Source organism: Hibiscus syriacus, unplaced genomic scaffold (assembly GCF_006381635.1).
Source record: "Hibiscus syriacus cultivar Baekdansim isolate YM2019G1 unplaced genomic scaffold, ASM638163v2 tig00117026_pilon, whole genome shotgun sequence".
Classification (NCBI taxonomy): Eukaryota; Viridiplantae; Streptophyta; class Magnoliopsida; order Malvales; family Malvaceae; genus Hibiscus; species Hibiscus syriacus.
Window position 1 is genome coordinate 1,078,911 of NW_024063529.1, and position 24,730 is coordinate 1,103,640.

The following is a 24,730-nucleotide window of genomic DNA, read 5'->3' on the forward strand; positions in this document are numbered from 1 at the left end:
TCAATTTGACGAATAAAAGAAGTTTCTGAAACTTAAATTCGCAACGCGATTTTAGTTTCGCGTTGTGAATTTGGTGTTGTGATTTAAGGTTTCTTCAACAAAAATACAAAACAAAAAGACAAAACAAAGATAAATTCTAACTTCACAGGGTTAAAGACTAAACAGTTTAGCAGTATTGGCAGTAACTGAATGAATTTAGCAATCTCAGTGAAATGGTTAATCTAATAATAATACAAAAATTTCAAAATAAAAATAAGAGATTAAAAAAACTAACATTCAGTGGTTGATTTTCCATTTCTGACCGTGAATGGTTATGAGGGTTGATATGAGAGATGGAGATAGACGGATTTCGTCGGAAATGAGGATGGATTTCGTCTGAGATGGGGACGGATGTCGTCGTAGAGAGTGAGAGATGGAGATGAGATTGAGTTGTGCTTTAGGGTTTTAGGTTAGAGATGATTTGCGATAATACTGTTTACATTTGTGTTGCGAAATTAATATTGTGTTTCGCGTAAAAACATTTGACTTTCGCGTTGCGAATTTGACTTTTGCGTTGAGAATTTGACTATCGCGTTGCGAATTTGGAAACTGAGTTGCGAATTTGGGATCGCGTTGCGAATTTATTGGTCATTTTGGCAAATCCAAAAAAAGTTGGTTAAATTCGTATATTATAAGGCATTTTTTGTCACTGAGGTTATTTTCTCAAAATCTATGTTAATTTTTAACTCAGATAGTCCTTGGTATATTTTATTATACTTTTTAATAGACGTGATTGTTTTATGTTTTGTTGCTTATGTAATTTGTAACGTTGCTGTCAGGTGAGTATAGGCGGGTATTGATGGGTACGAGATGGGTAGTGGGTATGCAGTTGGGTAATAAGTGTGGGAATGGATTTGATAATATACCCGCGTAGGCCGGTATGGATTTAAAATATTTACCCGTCTTAAGTGATAGGTAATTGGTGAGTACGAAATAAGTATGTATGAGAATAGAGAAGGGATATTCACACATGCCACACCTGATTGCGATCCCTACTTGATGATGATGGATAAGAGGAAGGAACAAATTACTTCGAACATCTCAATTCTATTTATATCAATTATCATATATCATTTATATCTATAAAATGAATTTTAAATTAATTATTCAAATTGCTATAAAATTGCATTTAAATCTTTAAAATTGACAAAGTCCTTTTTTATTAATAGAGTTCATGCGATATTATGTTATTTATAAACCCAACCTAATTAAACTTAAAATATAAACTCAATCTAGAATTAAAAATAACCGAATGAATTATCTGAATAATTAATTTAATCTAAATATAAAACAAAATCACTATAAGTATATTTTTTTTGAATGACACTATAAGTATATTAGGTGTAGGTGTGTGTGCCCCTCGTTATTAAATACACAATTGATAAGATTTGTCATTGTAGTAATAAATGTGAAACCTAATTCGATTTTATAAATAGATGAATATTTTTTAATATTTTGAGATAATTATAAGGTAATATTTGTTTATATTTTTTTAATTATTGACATTGTATAAATTTTATCAACGCATCTATTTAAACTCGAGACCTCTAGAGATAATAGCCTTCCTTTTAACCACTAAGATCGTTATTAAACGTTTGAAAGAGTTTTTTTTATATATAAAAATATAAATTATAAAATTTATAAATATCAATATAAAATTTATAAAATTAACCACTAAGACCTCTCTCATACGCCGGCCACCGATCAACGGTGGCCACACCACCTGTAACCTATGAACCCCCGAAACTCACAGAAGAACCAAGTGAGAAAGCAAAAAAGAAAGGAAAAGGAAAGCAAAAAATGGAGAGGAAAAAAATGTCAAAAAACTGTGTTTCATTACTGATTTTATAAGGGTGGTTGGGGTATTAATAACCCCAACTGCTACATAATTTAAATTTTTTAATAAAATAATGAGTCAATTCTTTTCCACCGCGTTATCTAATCAAATTTACCTATAATGAGAATATGTTAAAATAAAAACCAATTTTACAATTTTATTGTGTACCATCACCTAAAAAGTACTTTTCACATTAGTTGTGTTCTGTTTTCTTAGCTTAAAATTAGTCCAATCTTGACATCAGAGTTATGTTTTCCTGCTTCTGTCATTCTTACAGTGCTAGAGAAATATTGGTAAATTATCTCTCAAAATGCAATAATGTTATGAGTAAATCAGTAACACGATTGTAGTGTTCAACTAACTATAAAATTGTCTAATTCTACAATCCAAAACATTTGAAACTAAAAAAAATATTATTTTGGAGTGTTTGTCTAATCTTGTAGGTTTAAATATGAGATTTACATTAAAGAATCATCGGAAAGTTTTGAATAATGAAACCGTAAATGTCCTGCAACATGATATTCTCTTCCGTTAATACATAATATTCTTTTTTCTTGTAAATTAAGGTAATACTTACCTAAAATAATGTTTAAATTAAAGAGCAATTAAAATCAAAACGCAAAAAGGCCTAACTAACCTAAACATTACATGTCGCGCATATTGTGAGGGTGCACATTAACTATCTAAGGTTTGGGATTCACAGCACAATTTGCACCTCCCTACACCTATGTGCGAGGTAAAGTCTTGTCTTGCATAATCTATAATGTCTAAGTTGGTTCATGTATATAAACACCTCTCACCCTTGATATTCATCAATTTTTCGTTTTTCTAACCTAATTCACAAGTAATTTACGTTAATCGTCAATTTTTCATTTTTCTAACTATTATGATATGATCAAAAAATTGTAATAGTAACTCACGAATCATAAGAAATATTAAGGGTAAATTTATTTATGGTACTTTTAATCACTTACGTTTTCGGATTATGACATTTTGGTCACTCGAATGTTAACCTCCATTAAATTATTGACATGACACATAAAAAATTGCTAAATTCTATTTTTGATCCCTAAACTTTTAAAAGTTTATTTTTCACCATTCTATTTTAGCTTACAAGAAAGCAAATTTTGTATGGGGTCAAAATCAGAATTTGTAATTTTTTAACGTGCCACGTCAATAATCTAAGGGAGGTTAACATCTTAGCGATCAAAATGTTATAACCCAAAAACATAATTGACCAAAACCAAACTTTTTCAAAATTGGTGAATAAAATTGAATAGATAAAAAATTAGAGGGACCATCTATATAGTTTACCCTATATACTAATACCATTTTTTGGTAAACTACTTCGAATACCACTTACCTTTAAACTCGTGTTCATAAATTTAACTGACGTTTAAATTTTATCTATTTTATCACTGTCGTTTATTTACTTTATTCCGCGGTTAATTTATTAACGGAACACTGACTTGAAATCTCCTTAATGCGATAGTGATGACATATACGGATTTCATTAAAACTATGTAATTTTTTAATTGATTACTTTTATTTCTAATCAACTTAGTTTTACGAATGACTTTCAGGAAGAAGATGAAAAACCCCAGAAACATTGAAGAATCATCATTATATTATCACTAACTACAAGGATTAACCGTAAAAATGGAAGAAAATGACGTTCATAAATCATAGAGTCAAAGACCCATTTTCTTTATGGATTGAATTAGACAAATTATTTATACAGAAAGAAAGATCTGCAAACCAAAAAGAGTTTCAGATCGAAGGCATAAAGTGAGATCGTCGACTTCAACCAACGGCAGTTTTGGTCGTGGTTGTGCTGGTCTCGGCCCGCTAAACGATTCCACCGTGCTATTCCTCGCCAGTCTTTACGGGTTTTCTTTCGGAAAAAATCGGTGGTAGTCGATGAAGCCTTCGTCATTCTGGAGATAGGAGGGATTCAAAGGGAAAATTATCTTCGCTTTGTTTCCACGGAGGGAAATCGCTGCCACATCGTAGGCTCGAGCGGCTTCTTGGCTGAATTGCAGATCCCCAGCCAAATCCTGGGATGGGCAGGTCAGTCGGATTTCTAATCCACGTGACTCGAAAATTATAAATTTTTTACCCGACTCGAACTTGATCTGAAAAACATACATCTTCCACCTAACATAAATCTGACTTAGTTTTTTTTAGATAAAATCTGAATCTAACTCAAAATAATATATTTTTTAAAAATATTATTTTTATTTAATAAAAATTAGGATTTAATTGAAAGAAAATAATACATAGAGGGGTTTATTGTAATTATCCCTAAATATATAAGATAAAATTATAATTTTTTCAGGTTAGATCGGATATTTTTTACCATAAACTCAAAGCCGACTCGACTCGAACCTAATTTTTTTTTTTAAAATTTGACCCATCGAGTCAAGTTTGGAACCAGTGAGATTCAGATTTAATGTCCATCTCTAGGAAAAAAATAGGTTAGATTAGATGACACAATCTTTTCTTCTGCAAGGAGAGTCATTCATAAAACTATGTCATTTAGGAATAAAAATAATCATTTAAAAAACTAACTCATTTTAATAGAACTATCTATATCATCACCATTACGATAAAAAGATGTCATATCATCATTTTGTTAACATATTAAAGGTAGGGTAATATAATAACAGTGAAATATAAACGTCAATAATAAAATTGATAAAATTAAAAAATCAATGATATTTTTGAATTCGAGTATAAAGGTGTGTGATATTTGAAAGTAATTTATTTTTATATATCTCTTTTAACTTAAATGTGTACACACATCATGAATTATGAATACCTACCTCCTCCGGTATCAATATTCAGTACTCTTTATGTAAGTGGGTTCAAACCCTAACTACTCCAAGTCCATAAATGTTTTTTTCTTTTGAATTTTTTAATGCATTTTCTTTATTCTAAAAAATTCTTAAATTATACTCCTTTCTTAGTCAGGTGTTTTAATTTTTTGGGTCAGCTATAAATGTTACTATTTTAAGTGTCTCGATCGTAGCAAACGTTAAAAAAATCTGTTAAGTAATATGTGTTGCAATTATTATTTTTTTGAAAATTTTATGTTTTATATAAAACTTAAAATTATTATTACATTTTAAAAAATCACGATTTCTCTAAAATTACAAAAAAAATCCATAAAATCTTTCTTAAAATTCTTAATCCAAACCTTACCATCTCCCTTGCTGGTCAATACCGTTGTTGTTGCCCTTGCCATCTCCCTTATTAGTCATCGTCTCCCTTGTCGTTTTACTTATCATTACTCATTAGGGTCATCGGGTCGTGTGGGTGTTGCGATTTTTCCCTTTGTTGTTTGTCGGGTTTAGAATTTTCGAGTATAGTTCGTTCATGATCGTTCGTCTGGGTAAGATTTAATTAAGTGGAGGTTCTATCGACGACAACTGAAACAAAGGGAGACAATCGATGTGAGTATAGAGATTGAAATTAGGCTTTTCAAAGTTTTAGGTTTTTTTAGATTTGAGATTTTTTTTGAATTATAGTTTTAAATTTTTTATTTTAGATAAAATTTTCTAAACACGATAACCGTCACTTAACAAACTTTTTTTAACAAATGCTATGGTCGAAACACTTAAAATGATAACATTCATAATGTTAAGTGTTTATATTGATCGAATAAAATTAGGAACCGAAGTGAAAAACGATATATAATTTAGGTTTTTCTTGCATTAAACCCTTTTTATTTCATAAACAAATTAATATTTTTTTTATAAATTTGAAGTTACAAGGTAGTATATGTTCAAAGACTCTCAATCATTTGATATTGAATACTCATATCTCTAACATACGCGGTTCTCGTACCCAAGATCTCAAAATATAACAATAAGTCTTTTAACCACTTTGATTGCTTGATTCGTGCGAAAATTAATGATTTTTTAAAAGAGAATTACATATGTTCATTTTACGAAGATTTTTAAGTGATTGGTATTAGTTTATTGAGAGTATTGTTGTTATGTATTATTTTTATGACTTCTTAAATTGATTAATTTTTTAAAATTTGGTTTAATAATCAAACTTTTATGAGTACGCCTCTCATCAAATGGGTTAAATAAATATATATAAAAAAGGTTTGGATAATGATTCAAAACCTTATTCTCGAATTAAAGGTGACAAATAGGAGGGTCCGAGACCGAGTAGACTTGGATTGAATAATATTTATATTCAGATTATTTTAGCTTAAGATTATCAAGGGTATGGATTTTTTTCATGCTCAGACTTTTTCTAGCTTAAAATTTTATCAGGATTGAACTTTTCAGACTCTTTTGATTCAATTCTTTAGTTCCAATTTTATTAGATTTAGATCGATTCAAGCAAATAAACTTTGATAAATTCAAATATATTTTTATACTTTTTATATTTAATAAATAATATAAATAACTGATTTTATTTTTACATAATGATAATACAATCCAAACTGACCTCTTAAGAAACAAAAATTTATAAACCACACCATAAAATATAATATAAAATAAATAACAATAACTTAAAGCAGGAAGCCAAGTACCGAAGTTCTATTATGGCGTAATTCTTCAAACATAATTTCCTTATTCAATAAGACAAGATTCAAATCTCTAATCTTATTTAAGGGATCTAATATCATTTTTTAATAGTCTAGGACAGTTACAATGTATTATTCGTTTCGGATTTTTCTTAGCCGTTGACAACATATACATACCTTGCAAACATAGTTGTTCGAAATCATAACTTTAAAGAAGACCAACACTCCCTTTAACCATTGAGATCACACAATAAGTTCAAAGATCTAATATCTTGTTATCTCCTTCCATAGCATTTGCTTGATGAAATATCGGCGGTCATGCAACGATATTGGTGGACAGGGAAGATCACTGAGCGGGGTTGGTCGATGGTGGCTTGGTCTACAATCTGTAAATTGAAATGCCAAGGTGGTCTAGGTTTATGGGACTTACACTCGTTCAACATTGCTATGCTTGGCAAACAAGTATGACAACTGATTAAGCATCCTAATTGTTTACTTTCCAGAGTGCTTAAGACAAAATACTTTCCTAATGGTGATCTGCCACATGTGTCTATTTGCGACAGAAGCTCATAAGCGTGGAAAGGTATACAGAAGGCAATGACCACTTTTTATGGGGCGCTATATTGGAGGATAGGTCGGGGTAGCAAGCTTAACATGGTGTGTGATAAATGGGGAGGGACTCAGTTAGTCACGCTTACAAGAGATTATTCTAATTCACCCATACACCGCTTCAGTGCGGCAAATTTCATGCAACGGCGCAATACTAGTTGAGAGGAGGCTAGAATTCAAGATGTGTTCACCTTGGAAGACTCAGATCGCATTCTTTATACTTCCATTGCTCCAATTGAGTAGGATACTGATATGGGGCTATCAAGATTCGAGTATTTATTCAGTTTGATCCGGATATTGGTGGCTACAAAAGCCCTCTCATTCATCTAAAAGTGCATCTAATATGTGCAAATTATCGCGAAACTCTAGGTTCTCCCTAGGGTCAGGATCTTAACTTGGAGAATGGCACATGGAGGGTTGCCTGTTGGTCATCATCTTCGCGCGGCTGGTATAGGGGATGATCTATTCCTTATGTGTTCCACTGATGGGGAGACAGTTGTGCGTGCTTTACGGGACTACGACTATGCACAGGTAACGTTTGGCTATGCTAGCCTGACCGGCGCATTTCTTTCTAGTCAATTAGCTTCTCCTTTGAACTGGCTAGAATCTGTGATTTCAACACTTGGTCTGGATGGTCTTGGAGGCTTTCTTGTACTTTTATGGAATATCTGGAATGGACGTAATGCTAAGGTTCATAATATTAGTTATCAGCTGCCTTGATTTTTAGTTGCTAATGCCAAGATGATACATCAAGAGTACCTTATGGACAGGAACCATTCAGTCAACAGACGACATCGTTTTCGGAGCTCAGGTCCGTAGCTTCCTAGCAATGCTTCGGATCGTTGGTCGTTGCCCAGCCCTGAAGAAGTCAAAATCAATGTCGATGGTGCTTTTGACCCTCATCGACGTTTGGATGCTATAAGCGTAATTGCTCGTGATGTGTTTGGAGCTGTTTTAGGGCTTCATCCTAGCCTGGTTGTGGAAGCGGGCCTGGCTGAGATGCATGCACTGACAACAGAGTTGTGATTAGCTAGGGATAATCTTTGACATAAAGTGACATTTAAGTCAGATTCTATGATGCTTGTCAACAAACTCCAGCGATCAGAGGTGGATATTTCCACTTTTGGGTTTCATTTACAGGAAGCTCATGAGATTTTATAGAGTAATAGGAACTTCGATGTTAAGTTTGTTTCCTGAACTTATAATACAGTTGCTTATAATTTAGCAGCTTGGGCGCTCCACTATAGGCATTCTATGTTTTTTTACTCGGTTTGTCCCAGCATATTATTGATGATGTATCAAACGATCTCGCTCTTGATTAATGAATTCTCGTTCTCTCTTTTCCCCTTACAGAATTTAGAAGGGGTTTTTAATGAGGCTCAATTTAAAAAAAAATGCTTACATAATAATTTTTTTTAATTTTTTCCATGATAACATGTATCTTATGATGATACATCTGTATCACCGTTATTTTTTTAACTACGGATGACTAAAATGAAACCAAAACTAAATATTAAATATGATTTTGAGAAAAAAATAGCTAAATGACCTAAACGAAACAAAAAGTAATAGTTGAATACTAAACATGTAGTTTACCCTAATTTGAATATCAAAATTAATAAACTACATGAATAAAAAAACAAATTGAATATAAGTTAATATGTTCACAATCTAAATTAGCAACCCTATATGAGTTGACATGAAATCAAAAGACAATGGAATTGCATTGAGTTGTTTATAGAAACTTTGACTATGTCACCTACTTTTCTATTTTAATGATGTTAGTAAATATAAGGACAACCATGAGTTGTGATGTAAATAAGACGAGATAGATCGTGAGTTACTCGAGATCGACTCGGTCAAGGTTCGATAAATACTAGGATCGAATGGACTCGACTCGAGTTCTTAACGAGCCGAAACGAACTACTTGATACTCAACTCGAAAAACTCGTGAGCAGCTCGAAAATATAATATATTAAGATTTTATTTTATTTTTAAAAATTATTAATAATATTAACATTTATATGTTGATTTATTTATAAAAAATACAGCAAGATTTTCATGTATTTAAGGTTCAAGTTTGAATTTGAAACTTCAATTGAGTTAAGTTGAAGATTTTTTTTATTTCGAGCTGCTCACGAGCTTCAATTCAAGATTTCGAATTCGAGTCAAACTTAAAATTTTAAGCTCATGAGTTTTCAAATCAAACTTTATTTCAGAGTTTTTGAGCCGAATCGAACTCAGTAATACTCGAACTCGACTCGACTCGTTTAAAACCCTAACCATGAGATTGTTTTTAGAAGTCCTAAACGGTTAAAAAAGTCCGCCGCTCCATTTTATATCATAGGAGAATAAAAAAGAACTTAAATTTATATTGATTTATTTTTTGTAGTAATTGTATTTGAAACGATGTAAACCTGAATTTAAACGATTTTTTGTCAGTACAAAATTGGTTTTTTAATAGTTTAGGATAATTACAAGATAATATATGTTTATAATCGTAATTATTGACAATGCACACATTATGCAGACGTAGTTGTTCGATCCTAAAAAGAGAACGACACTCCCTTTAACCAGCAAAACCTACGATTTCTTGTCAATACAAGACTGATTACTAAATGTGATATATTAAACATAAATAATATAAAAGAAAATTTGATTGGTCTGGTTTGTTCACTCTTACCGATACTCAAAGATAGCAGCCTAGAAAATAACCAAGATTCCATTCAAGGCCAAAATCTAAAACTATTTCTATACCAGACTCGAAAAAAGTTCAAACATTACATTCCATGAACCAAACCAGCATAAATTTTTAGGCTAAATATCAGACCCCAGCCCAACCCGGAACATAAAACACAGGCCTACACCAACCTTGACCTGAACCTGAACTCAGGCCCGAACCCTTTTCTCGTAATCCTTGCAGAGAATAGAATTCGAGTGACAACATTTCAGAGTTATGTTATAGTGAACTTACTCTGCTTCAAGGGCAGCAATTTCATATCTCACTTCTTCTAAATGTTCATTAATGGTGGTCACAGCATCTTGCACTCCTCTGATGGCTTCCTTGAGAGCATTATCATACTCGGCATTTGCTTCAGCATCTTCGGTTCCTGCTGCTTCTGTTATCTCGTGGACGTGCACACATTCATGCTCCATTGGCTTCTTAAATATGCAATTCTCGTGGTTCACTATACGCTCCGATGGATGACCTGCCTTCTTCAGGACCTGAATCGTAGCAGTCTTCGGATAGAATAAAATAGTCAGTGGAAACGGCAGGATTTTACAGTAAGGCAAGAATTAGATATAGGTACGAAAGTCGATAATATCATGTTTATTTAATATAATACAAAAACTAACTTTTACACACTGATAACTGACACTCGTCTCCGAATCCGAGTAACATAAAATGGCAACATAAAATTCTAATTCCGATGTTCAATATAATCATCTCAGGAGCAATGGTACAATAACGACTAGAGACATACCAGATGCAGTTTCTGCTTTTCCTGTGTTTGAACGGCTCTTAGCAGCTCAGCTAGATCAGCTCGGCAGTAATTGGGATTTAGAAAAAGAGATTCCATCTCGAGGACCTGCAAAAAAGAAAATGTTATAGCAAGAACATACAATCTTGAAAAAGGAATTCAAAGTTTATGACATGATCAAGTGTCGAACTAAGAACTTGTTTTGAGCAATCATTGAACTCGACTGTGATCTCACTGCAAAGCTGCTGGTAGGCCAATTCCCCTCCCGATTTCATGTACTCCGAGAACCCCCTGATCAGTTTAATGCCAAAAATAACAATCAAAACTCTCTCTGAAAAAGAAAACAGTACATATAACAAAAAGGCAAAACTTATAATACATTCAGTCAAACTGCTTTGAAGCATTATATTTAGTTATTTACACATGCAAAGAACACAAGAAAAATAACTGAAACACAATACAGCGTAAACACAACAAAACTACGTGGAAGTATCAAAAGCAACATAACACGAACTATTGACATGTAGAAAGTTTTGCAAGTAATTAATACCTTAAACATGGTTACGACACAAGAAAAAAAGTGAATTTGAAATAGAACAAACAAATTATCAGGTCTAAGGAATACAAAGCACATTCTTATCACCCAAGGACACAATTTCCTCTATAAAAGTGACTTCTTTAAGCATCAAAGAGACCTTTTACAAACAATTTCTTATTATTACTTCTTCTACATAAAAAAAAGATACTTATAATAATAGTTTAAACATGAAAAAGACAAATGCATGAATTGCCAAATGTAAAGAATTCGATATCGAACTTATTCAAAGTACATTCTTATAACCTGAATAAGCAATCTGTATACCACAAAATTCTCCTTTAAGCAACAAAGAAACCTTTTACAAACAATTTCACATGCTTACTCCTTTTCCATAGAAAAATATAGAAGTATATGAGACATTAAACACAAGAACGACACAAATGTATCAAATTGCCGAATGTAAGGAGTTAGATATCATACTTATTCAAAGCATATTCTTATCGCCCAAAGAAGAAATCTTTATACCACAAAATGCTCCTTTAACCAACAAAGAAACCTTTTACAAACAATTTCACATTCTTACTCCTTTTCCCTAGAAATATACAGAAGTACATTATATACTTATTCAAAGCACATTCTTATCACCCAAAGACACAATTCTTATTACACAAACGTAAAAACAACACGATTATTTGAATTGTCAGCTGCAAGAAACATTTTAAAAACAAATTCCAATTCTCACTCTTTTCATGCCATGTTAAAGCCTGGGTAAACACACGAGCATTTGTATAACCACATATATCTCATACTGAAAAAAACTGGGTTTTAAGTAGCGCATCGATCAACTTGTTCATTGGTATTTTTCTCCTGATTTTGAACAATTTTAGACTTGTATTGATTGGCTAAACCAAGAAAGAGTAATAAATACGATAAAAATTTAACCCCCAGGGAACGGATTACAAGAACTAATCCAAACAAACCATCCAGCCTAAATCAAATTTAGGGTTTTCTATTTGGGAATAAGAGGAAAAAAGAAGGCTTACGTTTTGAGCTTAGCGTAAGCTTGAGCCCTACGCTGTTGAACCTCTAGGAATTTGCGAAGTAATTGGAGAATTTCATTGCTTTTAGTACTGCCATTGCTGTTTGCTTCTTCAATGTCTATTGTGTCTTTTAGTGAAACCTTCTTCTCAAAATCTTCCATTTTCTTTACCCTTTTCGATTTTCTTCTCAAAGATATCTGCAAATTTTTTACGTCTGATCTTTTGCAGTCACGTCTTCCTCTGGAAACTGAAAAATAAAATGGAGAGTAGACCAATAAAAAAGATCAAACTGCTTTTTCGGTCCTTATACTATACTCGAATTATAAATTTAGGTCATATACTTTAATTTAACCTAATTTTATCTAATTAAAAATTTGGCCTTACCGAGCTTCGAAAGTTTTTTTTAATAGTTTAGGTAATTATAAAGTTACATATATTCAAAATTTTCTTAATCAATTGACAATACACACATCATGTATACACAATTTCTTGAACTTATATTTCTAGAGATAACAATATTCTCTTTCACCACTTAAATCAATTGATGGATTCAACTCTAAAAATACTTTTAATTCCCTAACCAATGGAATAAAATATTGATTATTTTAGAAAAAAAAATGCACGAACCTTAAAATATTTATAAAAAAATCATTTATTTCTCTCTTAAATTTTATATTGAATTAAACTTGTCAATTAATAAAAAATTCCAAATAAAGTCTTATTCATTAGAGCTAACTTTTAATTCAATCGTTATGGGGTTTTTTTTTTTTTGAAATATTCAATCGTTATGTTATATATTGTTTAAAGCGGATAATTCTTTATTTAAAATTATTGGAATGATATTCATGATTTTTATTTTAAATTATTAATACAAATTCAATTTTATTATTTTAAAATTTATTATCGTTCCGATACAATTTTTGAGTATTCTAATTCAATTATATATGATATTTATATTTGATTTTAAATTTAAATATTGTTTTATTAATATCTATCTATTATTTTTTATAATAAGATATATTTTAAATTTATATAATTTTATAATAAATCAAACACATTTTACCGATAGATCAAACTGTTCGACTTTGTTATCTCACATTTTCTTATGTCATTTATTCTAAACTTATTATGAACACTTCTCTTTCTTCTTTTTAAAGTCCCCTATTTCCCTTCCTCACATTCATGATATTTAAATTCAAAACATCAAAGAATAACAATAATATTTTAATATCAATTCCTATTGATTTAATATAGATTTGTACATATTATATTCAGACAAACTTTATTTTTTTTAATAAAGAAAAAAGAAATGAAGGAGGTTAGTTGACTTTGCCTTTGTCACTTCTTCCTCGGCCATTTTCTCATATAATATATTCCTTTGTTTGCATTTGAATTTTGTTAATAATTTATACCATAAACAAATGAAGAAACTGTTACCTGTTGCTGAATGATGATGTCAATCCGCGTTCCCCCTTATCATTTCTTAATGATTTTGACTATTTTAACACCCAGTTTCTCTACTTTCATCTTCAATCCGCCATTGTTGCAGCTTGCCCTCCGAAGCTCAGAAAACTCTTCACAAAATCATTCCATTTTCATTGAATTCCCATAGGACAAGAGAAAGGGAGATTGGTTGAAGAATATGAAATTTTAGATATTTTAGGACGAGGTGGATTCTCGGTTGTGAGAAAAGGTATAAAAAAAAGTAACGAAAATCGTCAAGAATTTGCTATTAAGACATTAAAAAGATTCACTACACCGCAGCTGCCGCCACCTCGAGCCGAGAAAATCGGAGCTTCTTCAGTGGCGGCGATATTATAGGCACAAAATCAGGTTTCCATCTCCGACACGTTGTTGACGAATGAGATTCTCGTGATGTGAAAGCTTGTCGAGAACGTTTCGCCTCATCCGAACGTGGTCGACCTCCATGACGTTTTCGAAGATCAATCTGGCGTCCACTTGGTGCTGGAGCTTTGCTCCGGCGATGAGTTATTCAATCGGATCGTCGCATAAACAAGGCACTCTGAAGCCGGTGCGGCGGTGGTAGTACAACAGATCGCGCAAGGGCTGGCAGCTATTCATAAGGCAAACATTGTCCATAGGGATCTAAAACCCGAGAATTGCTTGTTCTTGAACAAAAATAAAGATTCAACGTTGAAGATCGTGGATTTTGGATTGAGTTCAGTGGATGAGTTTACCGACCCAATAATCTGTTGCGGAAGACGGCTATCGGATAGAGCAAAAACACAACTGATAATTTGAGAAAATAAAAATGAAGATAAAAGAGAAAAAATTTACGTGGAAAACCCCTAAATAATATAGGATAAAAACTACGAGCAACGGTAGAAGAATTTCACTATGAGAAAATAAGAATTACAACATCTCTCAATATACCAAGGAGAAAACAATGATAATTCTCTCTTGATAAAAATGGGAAAATAACTCTCAAGAAACTCTCTAAATTCTCTAATATTGGGAGAAAGCTAGAATGATTTGGGATGGTTTTGAAGCTAAATGAGCTAGGGTATTTATAGTTGAAGCTTAAGGGCTAATCTTATAAATACCCTAAATTACAATGACTAAATTTTTCATTTACCCATTACATAAATTCAACAATTTTGTGGCCAAATTTGACAAAATTTGTCGTCCAATAATGCTTCCAAATTGCTGCCCTATTATTTCAGTCGCCCCATGCTTTATTTTTCAACAATCTCCCACTTGAAGATGTGATTGGAACAATCATATCTTCATCATTCTTTCTACCTCATACCATCATGTTGCTGACATCTCTGACAGGCCACAAGAGGATCGACACCAAGTAAATTTATCAACATTGATCGCATTCGTCATGAAATCTACTATGTTGTCTTTGGTATGGATCTTCTGCATATCTATCGTCCATTCTTCCACCTTTTCACGAATGAAATGATATTGAACTCGTATGTGCTTTGTCCTTGTATGAAATGTGATTCATTGCTAAATGCAAGGCGCTTTGACTGTCACAAAATAGAGAGACATACTCTTGATTGTGCCCAAGCTCCTCCAATAGCATCTTCAACCAAATTTCTTCTTTACTGGCTTGTGTAGCTGCTATATATTCTGCCTTTGTTGTGGATGTAGCCACAACTGACTGCAATTTTGAAACCCAACTTACAGCTCCACCAACAATTTTGAACACATATCCTGTAGTAGATTTGCTTTTATCCAAATCCCCTGCATAGTCAGAATCTACATACCCATTGATTAATAAGTTTGATCCTCCGTAACATAATGCAACATTTGAGGTCCCTTTGATGTATCTCAGGATCCTCTTTACTGTATTCCAATGCTCTTTGCATGGATTCACCATGTACCGACTAATCACTCCCACTACTTGTGCAATGTCTGGTCTTGTGCATATCATAGCGAACATTAAACTTCCCACTGCATGCATTCGGTACTCGAGACATCTTCATCCTCTCTTCTTTACTGCTAGGACTCATACTGGAGGATAATTTGAAGTTAATAAGAAGATGGGTAGAAATTGGCTTACAATCTTGCATGTTGAATCGTGACAAGATCTTCTTCAAGTAATTCTTTTGTGAAAGCCAATTCTTCCTATTACTTCTGTCTCGGTGAATTTGCATCCCCAAAATCTTGTTTACTGACCCCAAGTCCTTCATTTCAAATTCCCTAGCCAGTTGTGCCTTCAATTCTTCAATATGATCTTTGTTGGGTCCTGCAACCAACATGTCATCCACATACAACAACAATATAACACAATCGTTATCACCAGACCTCTTGAAATAAGCACAAGGGTCTGCATTAAGTCTGTTGTATCCAAGACACATAATGAAGGAATCAAATCTCTTATACCAACACCTCGGCGCCTGCTTTAGACCGTACAGAGATTTGTTCAACCTGCAAACCAAGTTCTTCGTTTCTTTTTCTTCAAAACCTTCAGGCTGGAGCATATAAATTTATTCTTCAAGATTTCCATGACGAAAAGCTGTTTTAACATCTAGCTGCTCTAGATGTAAGTCCAATGTAGCACACATTGATTAATAAGTTTGATCATCCGTAACATAATGCAATATTTGAGGTCCCTTTGATGTATCTCAGAATCCTCTTTACTGTATTCCAATGCTCTTTGCCTGGATTCACCATGTACCGACTAACCACTCCCACTGCTTGTGCAATGTATGGTCTTGTGCATATCATAGCGAACATTAAACTTCCCACTGCTGATGCATTCGATACTCGAGACATCTCCATCCTCTCTTCTTTACTGCTAGGACTCATACTGGAGGATAATTTGAAATTAATAAGAAGAGGGGTATAAATTGGCTTACAATCTTGCATGTTGAATCGTGACAAGATCTTCTTCAAGTAATTCTTTTGTGAAAGCCAAATCTTCCTATTACTTCTGTCTCGGTGAATTTGCATCCCCAAAATATTGTTTGTTGATCCCAAGTCCTTCATTTCAAATTCCCTAGCCAGTTGTGCCTTCAATTCTTCAATATGATCTTTGTTGGGTCATGCAACCAACATGTCATCCACATACAACAACAATATAACAAAATCGTTATCACCAGACCTCTTGAAATAAGCACAAGGGTCTGCATTAAGTCTATTGTATCCAAGACACATAATGAAGGAATCAAATCTCTTATACCAACACCTCGGCGCCTGCTTTAGATCGTACAGAGATTTGTTCAACCTGCAAACCAAGTTCTTCTTTTCTTTTTCTTCAAAACCTTCAGGCTGGAGCATATAAATTTATTCTTCAAGATTTCCATGAAGAAAAGCTGTTTTAACATCTAGTTGCTCTAGATGTAAGTCCAATGTAGCACACATTGCCAAAACTACTCGAACTGTTGTTAGTCGAACCACAGGAGAAAATATTTCATTGAAATCAATACCTTCTTTTTGACCATATCCTTTGACCACCAGTCTTGCACGATACCTCTCAACTTGATCGTCAACATTTTCGCTTGATTTTGAAGACCTATTTGTTATCAATTGGCTTCCTTCCTTGTGGTAGTGGCACAAGGTCCCATGTATTATTTTTATGAAGGGCTTCGATTTCTTCTTGCATCGCCATCATCCACAGTGAAGCATCTGAGCTGTTTATTACCTCCTGGTATGTTGATGGTTCACCGTCCTCTGTTAAAAGGCAGTATGCAATATTTTCTTCTATAACATAATCTGAGTGCCAATTGGGACGTCTTCTCACACGATCTGATTGATAAGTTGTTGGAGCTTCAGAACTCTCTGGTTCTTGTTCATTATGTGCTGATTATACTTTAGAAGAATCTCTTTGTTCAAGCTCATTTTCCACATGTATCTATGTAGTCTCTGACTTTTCAGCGCTATCATCGTCTTCTTTTCTTTGTAGTTTATCTTTTACAAAGATAACATCCCTACTAATGATCACTTTGTGGGGAGTGGGATTCCACAAGCGATACCCCTTTACACCATCAGCATACCCCAAGAATTTACATTTCCTGGATTTTGGATTTAGCTTTGAAATTTCTTGGGAGTTGTACATCACATACACAATACTTCCAAATACATGGAGGTTTGAATAATTAGCTGGTTTTCCAGTCCACATCTCTATTGGTGTCTTCAGCTCTATTGCAGTTGATGGAGCTCGATTCACCAAATAACATGCGGTATTGACTGCTTCTGCTCAGAATGATTTTTCTAGGCCTACATCCCTCAACGTTGCTCTTGTTCTTTCTAACAAGGTTCTGTTCATCCGCTCTGCCACTCCATTTTGTTGAGGAGTGTTCGCCACTGTGAACTGTCTTTTGATGTCTTCTTTCCTGCAAAAGTCATCAAATTCTTCGCTTGTGTATTCTCCTCCATTATCTGTTCTGAAACACTTGATCTTATTTTCAGAATTAAGTTCTACCCGCGCTTTGAAGTTTTTAAAGTTGAAAACACATCTGACTTCTTCTTAATAGGGTACACCCAACATCTCCTGGAGTTGTCATCAATAAATGAGACAAAGTATTTTGCTTCGCCTAGGGATGTAACTGGTGCTTGCCATACGTAAGAAAGAACCAATTCTAGAATACTTTTGCCTCTAAAATTTGATGTGTTAAATTTCAACCGGTGTTGCTTACTTGTTATGCAATGCTCACACAAAGTAAGTGATACCTTTGTTAAGCCTGGAAGTAGCTTTTGCTCCACAAGGACTTTCATTCCTTGTTCTGACATGTGTCAAAGTTTCTGATGTCATAGCATTGCAGAATCTGAACTACATGAGGCAACAGATGCTTCTGCTTCTAATAAAGTCTCTCCCTTCAGCACGTACAAGTTTACTGCTATCTTTTCCCCTTTCAGCACCACAAGCGCTCCACGGAACACCTTAATGATTCCTTTCCGTATTTCAATCATGCTTGCATTATTATCCAATAATCCGAAGGATAATAAATTTTTCTTCAAGCCTTTCACGTGCCGCACATCTCGAACAACTTTAATTGTTCCATCATACATCTTCAATTTGATGGTTCCCACGCCAACGATCTCTAAGGCATGATCATTGCAACTATACACATATCCTCATGATACAGGTTCATAATGATGGAATCATTCTCTTCTTGAGGTCATGTGATATGTTGCTCCCGAATCAATGAGCAAAATATCTGCAAATCTTTTTCTACCTTCCACGGTGGTTGACGCTTCACATCATAGAGAATCTTCATCATCTGAAGTGTTTGCGGTATTGCCTTGTGGATTGGAGTTTTTATTTAGACTCCAACAATCATTCTTCAAGTGACCCTTCTTTCCACAGTTGTAGCATTTTAAATTCTTTTTGCTCATAGACTTCGATCTACCATGTTTGTGACTGCTGCTTTGGCCACGTTTTGTTGATCTCCCTCTCATCGTTGTCAACGCTTCTGCTTGTTGTAGATTTACTTGCCTGTATTACTTGTTCTTACGCCGATTTTCTTCTTGTAGAACAGCAGCTGCAACGTCATCGAAGACTAGACTGGTGACATTACTGTTTGTTAAGTTGGCGATGAGTTTATCATACGAATTAGGTAGACTTTGAAGTAGAAGTTCAGCACGTTATTGTTCTCTTATTGTACATCTTAATGATGTAAGCTGAGAAAATAACGTGCTCAGTGTGTTTAAGTGCTCTGTCACTGAATTAGATTCTGGCATACGAAGAGTGTACAATTTTCTCTTAAGGAAATTTTTATTGTGCAACGATATGACCTCGAACAGTTTGGTGAGATGATCCCATATCTCCTTAGTTGTATTCTTCTCCTCGATGCTTGACAATACTTCATCTGCTAATGCTAGATGAAAGTTTGTCATAACATTTCCGTCCATTTCGATCCATTTGTTGTCATCTGTGAAATCTACCGACCTTTCACTGATAGCTGTTAGACAACCGTCTTTCCTCAGGATGACCTGCATTTTCAATTTTCACAATGAGAAATTTCTCCCATTGAACTTTTCAATATCAAATTTCGTTGTCATAGCTTCTATTATGGATAGCTCCCACTATTTCACTATCGTGAATAATTCTCTAGAACCTTCAAAGAATTGATAATATCTTCTTACTTTCTTATGTTGGAGGATCCACCTTTTGGTGGCAACCACAAAGACAATAAGCAGATATTACACACTCAAATCTGGCTCTGATACCAATTGTTGCGGAAGACGGCTATCGGATAAAGCAAAATCACAACTGATAATTTGATAAAATAAAAATAAAGATAAAAGATACAAAATTTACGTAAAAACCCCTAAATAATATAGGGTAAAAACCACAGGCAACGGTAGAATAATTTCACTATAAGAAAATAGGAACTACAATCTCTCTCAATCTACCAAGGAGAAAACAATAATAATTCTCTCTTGATAAAAAGGAGAAAACAACTCTCAAGAAACTCTCTAAATTCTCTAGTATTGGGAGAAAGCTATAATGATTTGGGATGGTTTTGAAGCTAAATGAGCTAGGGTATTTATAGTTGAAGCTTAAGGACTAATCTTATAAATATCCTAAATTACAATGACTAAATTTGCCATTTACCCATTACATAAATTCAACAATTTGCTGGCCAAATTTGACAAAATTTGTCGTCCAATAATGCTTCCAAATTGCCGCCCCATTATTTCAGCTTCCCCATGCTTTATTTTTCATTATAATCGGGTTGTTCGGATCTATATATTATGTTTCACCGGAAGCACTTTCTCAAGGAAAAATTACAACCAAGTGCGATATGTGGTCTTTGAGAGTCATCTTATATATCTTACTTTCCGGGTATACTCCCAAAATTTTCTCATATTCTCTTTTTAAATTTTATTTTTATAACATTGTTTCTTTACTTGAGTTTAATTTTTACTCGATTTAACTCAATAATTTGATTCATACAAAAGAAAATACATTAGGCTACATTTTAATGTGTCTACACACGAGTGAATCTAAGAATCAAGTTGTATAAAATCATATTATAAGAGACTACCTCTTTGATTCAATTTTTTCCATCTATAAAATTATAATTAAAAATCTTTGTCTTTGTTTAAAAGGTTTAGAATTTCATATTGATAAATTAACCGATAATTGAAACAAATAATCTAATCTCAGTTCTATAAAATACATTTTTGTCCCATATCCATGTCTTTGCCCTTGCTAAGGTAACCTATATTAGTTACATTTTTCCAGGTACGTGTTTGTATATAAATACAATTCTTTGCGTTAATTGTATCCCACATTTCTAAATTAATCTTTAAATTTTTTAAATATTTTAATTTCATCTTCAAACTATAACTCTCGTTTTAAATTGATATTTAAATTTTTTAATATTTTAAATTTATCCTTAAACTTTACCCTCGTTCTATATTGATCCCAAACTTTTGAATGTTTCGATTTCATCCTCAAATTTTTGAATGATTTTGGAGATGTTATCGGAACATTAAAAAAAATTAGAATATTAAAAAATTTATAGATCAATTTAAAATAAAAGTCATAATTTAAATATGTGTGGTACAATTAATTATAATTATTTAAACATATAATCTTTTAAAAAAGAATATAATTATACAAAATGTAACACTTTGACCCGAACAAAATGAAAGATATATTCACATAGAAATTGTAACGCGAGTTCCTTGTTTCATATTGTAGGCATCCACCTTTTATTGCTCAATCTAATCGTCAAAAACGACAGATGATAATGGCGGTATGTTAATCGTGTTCATTCATTCTCACCACTACCTTGGATCGGTTCATTGGTTTTCAGAAATATTCGTATTAGATACATAACAATTGAATTTATTTAAATCGGATATATACTCGTATCTTATATTCACATTCGAATTTAAATAACATATATTATGCACGAATCGAGCGACCTCAGTAGTAAAAAGAATTTTTGTTATTCCTTAAGGTCTCAGATTCGAGTACTAAGAATGTTAGGAATGTGAGCATTTAATGTCAAATGATTGATGTTATATTTGAACAGATATTACCGTGCACTTCCCCGATTAATTCGGATGGTTCGGTTTTCGACAGGGTGAGTATAATTTCGATGAGAGGACATGGAAAAACATATCTTCATCAGCAAAGCATTTGATTTCTAATCTGTTGCAAATTCATCCTGATAGAAGACCGAGTGCTGAACAAGTATCAACTCCTTCCTCTTAACCTCCCTTTTTTTAGATAAACTACATATTTAATCACTCAATTATTTCTGTAATTTTATTTTGGTCACTCAATTATTTTTTTAAAAAAACACATCTAATGTTATTTTTTCGTTCAATTTTGGTTAGCCACCGTTCAAAAATTAATGGTGATGCTGACGTGTCACCATAAGCTAATGATACATCAACAATGAAAAAAATAAAAAAAATTGTCACATTAGTAGTTTTGTTAGTATTTTAATGACAGATGACCAAAACGAAACTAAAATATAATTTTAGGTATGATTTTTAAAAAAATAATCGGAGAACCAAAATGGAACCTTGAGAGTAATTGGGTGACTAAACATGTAGTTTACCCTTTCTTTTAACATTTGAAAGCAATAACTCCTAGGATTATTCGATTTTGAAAGAATTAATGTCTGAACCTTAAAAACGACATTAATGAAATGGGACTAAAAAACTTAGCTAAAATCAAATAGAACCTTATTCTTTGAATTAATTTTCGATTTTCTCAATTTTTTACTATTAACTCCAACCAAACAAAGCCTTAGTTTGTAACTAATTAAATTATTTCTTTGAATATCAATCTAACAATACATTCAAACATCTTCTAGCTCATCCATGGGTCACTGGGGATTCAGCCAAGCAAGAACAAATGGATGCGGAGGTTGTTTCGAGATTGCAGAGCTTCAACGCGCGTCGTAAGCTACGTGCCGCCGCCATCGCCAGCGTGTTAAGCAGTAAGGTTTTACTGAGGACGAAGAGGTTAAGAACTTTGCTAGGCTCCCATGACCTTTCGAAGGAGGAAATTGATAACCTCAAGGAAAATTTCAAGAAAATGTAAGCCTTCAAACCCTAACTTTTCATCTCTCTTTTTCTTTGTTAAATACGATTATTAGTCAAGCTCACTTGTAAAAGCAATTCTCAATATTTCTCTTATTTAATCAAAATATAGAAACATGAATCTTACACTAATCCCTTTATGCAACCATATTTAATAAGTTTCGAGTTCGAATTTAAGCATCTATAAAACCTTTTTCGATCCTCACATTGTTGCCTAAGAAATTGTATTCAATAGGTTTATAAACTCGAATCTTATCTTAACTAATCCATGTTATTTGAATCCGTCAAACGATCTCAAAAGTAAGATATTGTTGTTTTTTCTAGAGGTCTCGAGTTTAAGTATCTACATCTACAGAGTGTGATTTTTTTAAGAGAAAGTGTTTAATAAGTTTGAGAATTTTAATCTTATATCAACTCTAAAGAGATAGCATTCAACATGATTTTACGGAAAAGAAGGGATGAATATATTTGATCACATTCTAATGGAAAATGCATATGTGCTGATGGTGAAAATGCTACTTTACCTGAATTTGAAGAAGTTCTGAAGGCAATGAACATGTCTTCATTGCTTCCATTAGATACTCGAATCTTCGACCTATTCAATAGTAATCGAGATAGAACTATTGATATGAGAGAAATAATATGTGGATTTTCCAGCCTTAGAAATTCTAAAGGAGATGATGCTCTTCGTTTGTGTTTCGAGATACATATTTTAGGTACATCACTAATGCTAACACTTTTTTTTAATTATGTTCTTCACTAAATTTCAATTTAATTGATAAATAGATGTACGATACAAATCAATCCGGATGCATTACTAAGGAAGAACCAACATCAATGTTAAGGGTAAACTCACTCCCCTATGTCTAAGTTTTAGATGTTGAGATTAGAATTTTAAATTTACCTAATGTCGTATTTTAACGGTAATTACATGTTACAGGCTTTGCCCGACGATTGTCTTCCGACGGACGTTACAGAACCTGGAAAGTTGGATGAAATGATTGATGTAATGGATGCAAACAGTGATGGGAAGGTTACATTTGAAGAATTCAAAGCTGCCATGCAAAGAGACAGTTCACTCCAAGATGTTGTCCTCTCTTCTCTTCGCCAACAATAGCTATTCCCCAACTTTAATTACTAGTTTAATTTTAAACCGTCGTCGGGATTTTATTATCGAACAGTTTAATCTACAAATATACGTGAATTTATTCAGATCTAAAATATGATATAGTCAATATTTCGAAAGAAAAAAATGTTATGTTGCACATCGATGACATGTTAGAACTTGAAGACACTTCTTTTATTATAAATAATTGCTCAACAACAGTTCAAGAATTTACAGTAGGGTAGTGCATCTAATTTTTGACGGAGTATGTGACGTGATTGTTAAAAAAATAATATAATTATATATACTGGAGATTAAGTTTATCTAATTGAATTAAAATTAAGATTAAATTGATATAATATATAAATATTAAAGACTAAATGTGCAATTATACTAAATTCTTTAACAGTCGCGCCACCTCCTTGTTAAATGTTAATGGCAAGTGACTTAATTGACACACATAAATAATAAAATAATATGATTAACAAAATTTCAAAATCAATTATTAAAATGAATAAGAACAATAATTATATGTTCATACGACTTACCCTTATAGAAACATGTAAAAAAATAAATTAAATATCATAATGAAGTTCAGCAGGTAAGCCATGCAGGATGACTTCTCCATCAACTCCACGAGTTGCAAGCCATTTATAATGAACAAAACGTCTGACACGATGTTTTAATTTTTCGAATAGTTGATAATTACTCATCTACTCTTTAGTGTCATTCTGTTTAAGTCTTTACTTTGATCTTACTATGGAGAATTGTAGCTCTTCAAATCATGTCTTTTTTTTTTTTTAAATTGATGTTTATAAAATAAAAATTTCTTTAAAATTGGTTTTTTTTAGTCAAATGATCGGTCAATCTTGGTTTGACATGATATAATGATACTAGGTAAGTTAATTCAACATCTCGCATTAGTCTTCTGTAACTGGTATAACAATGATTAACGGTCGAGTGATCGGTTTGTTATAAAACGATTATATTAATGATTATTTTGTAACTTTTTAAATTTAGTACCAAAAAAAAATTATTTAAACATTAAT

At 32.8% G+C, this 24,730-nt stretch overlaps 1 protein-coding gene and 1 pseudogene across 1 annotated transcript; one reads left to right on the forward strand and one right to left on the reverse strand.

The window, feature by feature from the left end:
• Window positions 1-9,872: 9,872 nt before the first annotated feature.
• LOC120196111 lies at window positions 9,873-12,292 on the reverse strand. Its single transcript, XM_039197991.1, has 4 exons — window positions 12,095-12,292; window positions 10,711-10,804; window positions 10,517-10,621; window positions 9,873-10,271 (listed from the first exon to the last, which is right to left on the reverse strand). Exons 1-4 carry the CDS (start codon window positions 12,250-12,252, stop codon window positions 10,002-10,004), a joined length of 627 nt encoding a protein of 208 aa, XP_039053922.1. The 5' UTR covers window positions 12,253-12,292; the 3' UTR covers window positions 9,873-10,001.
• A 58-nt stretch (window positions 12,293-12,350) lies between these two features.
• On the forward strand, window positions 12,351-23,695 carry LOC120196047 (annotated as a pseudogene).
• Window positions 23,696-24,730: the final 1,035 nt, after the last annotated feature.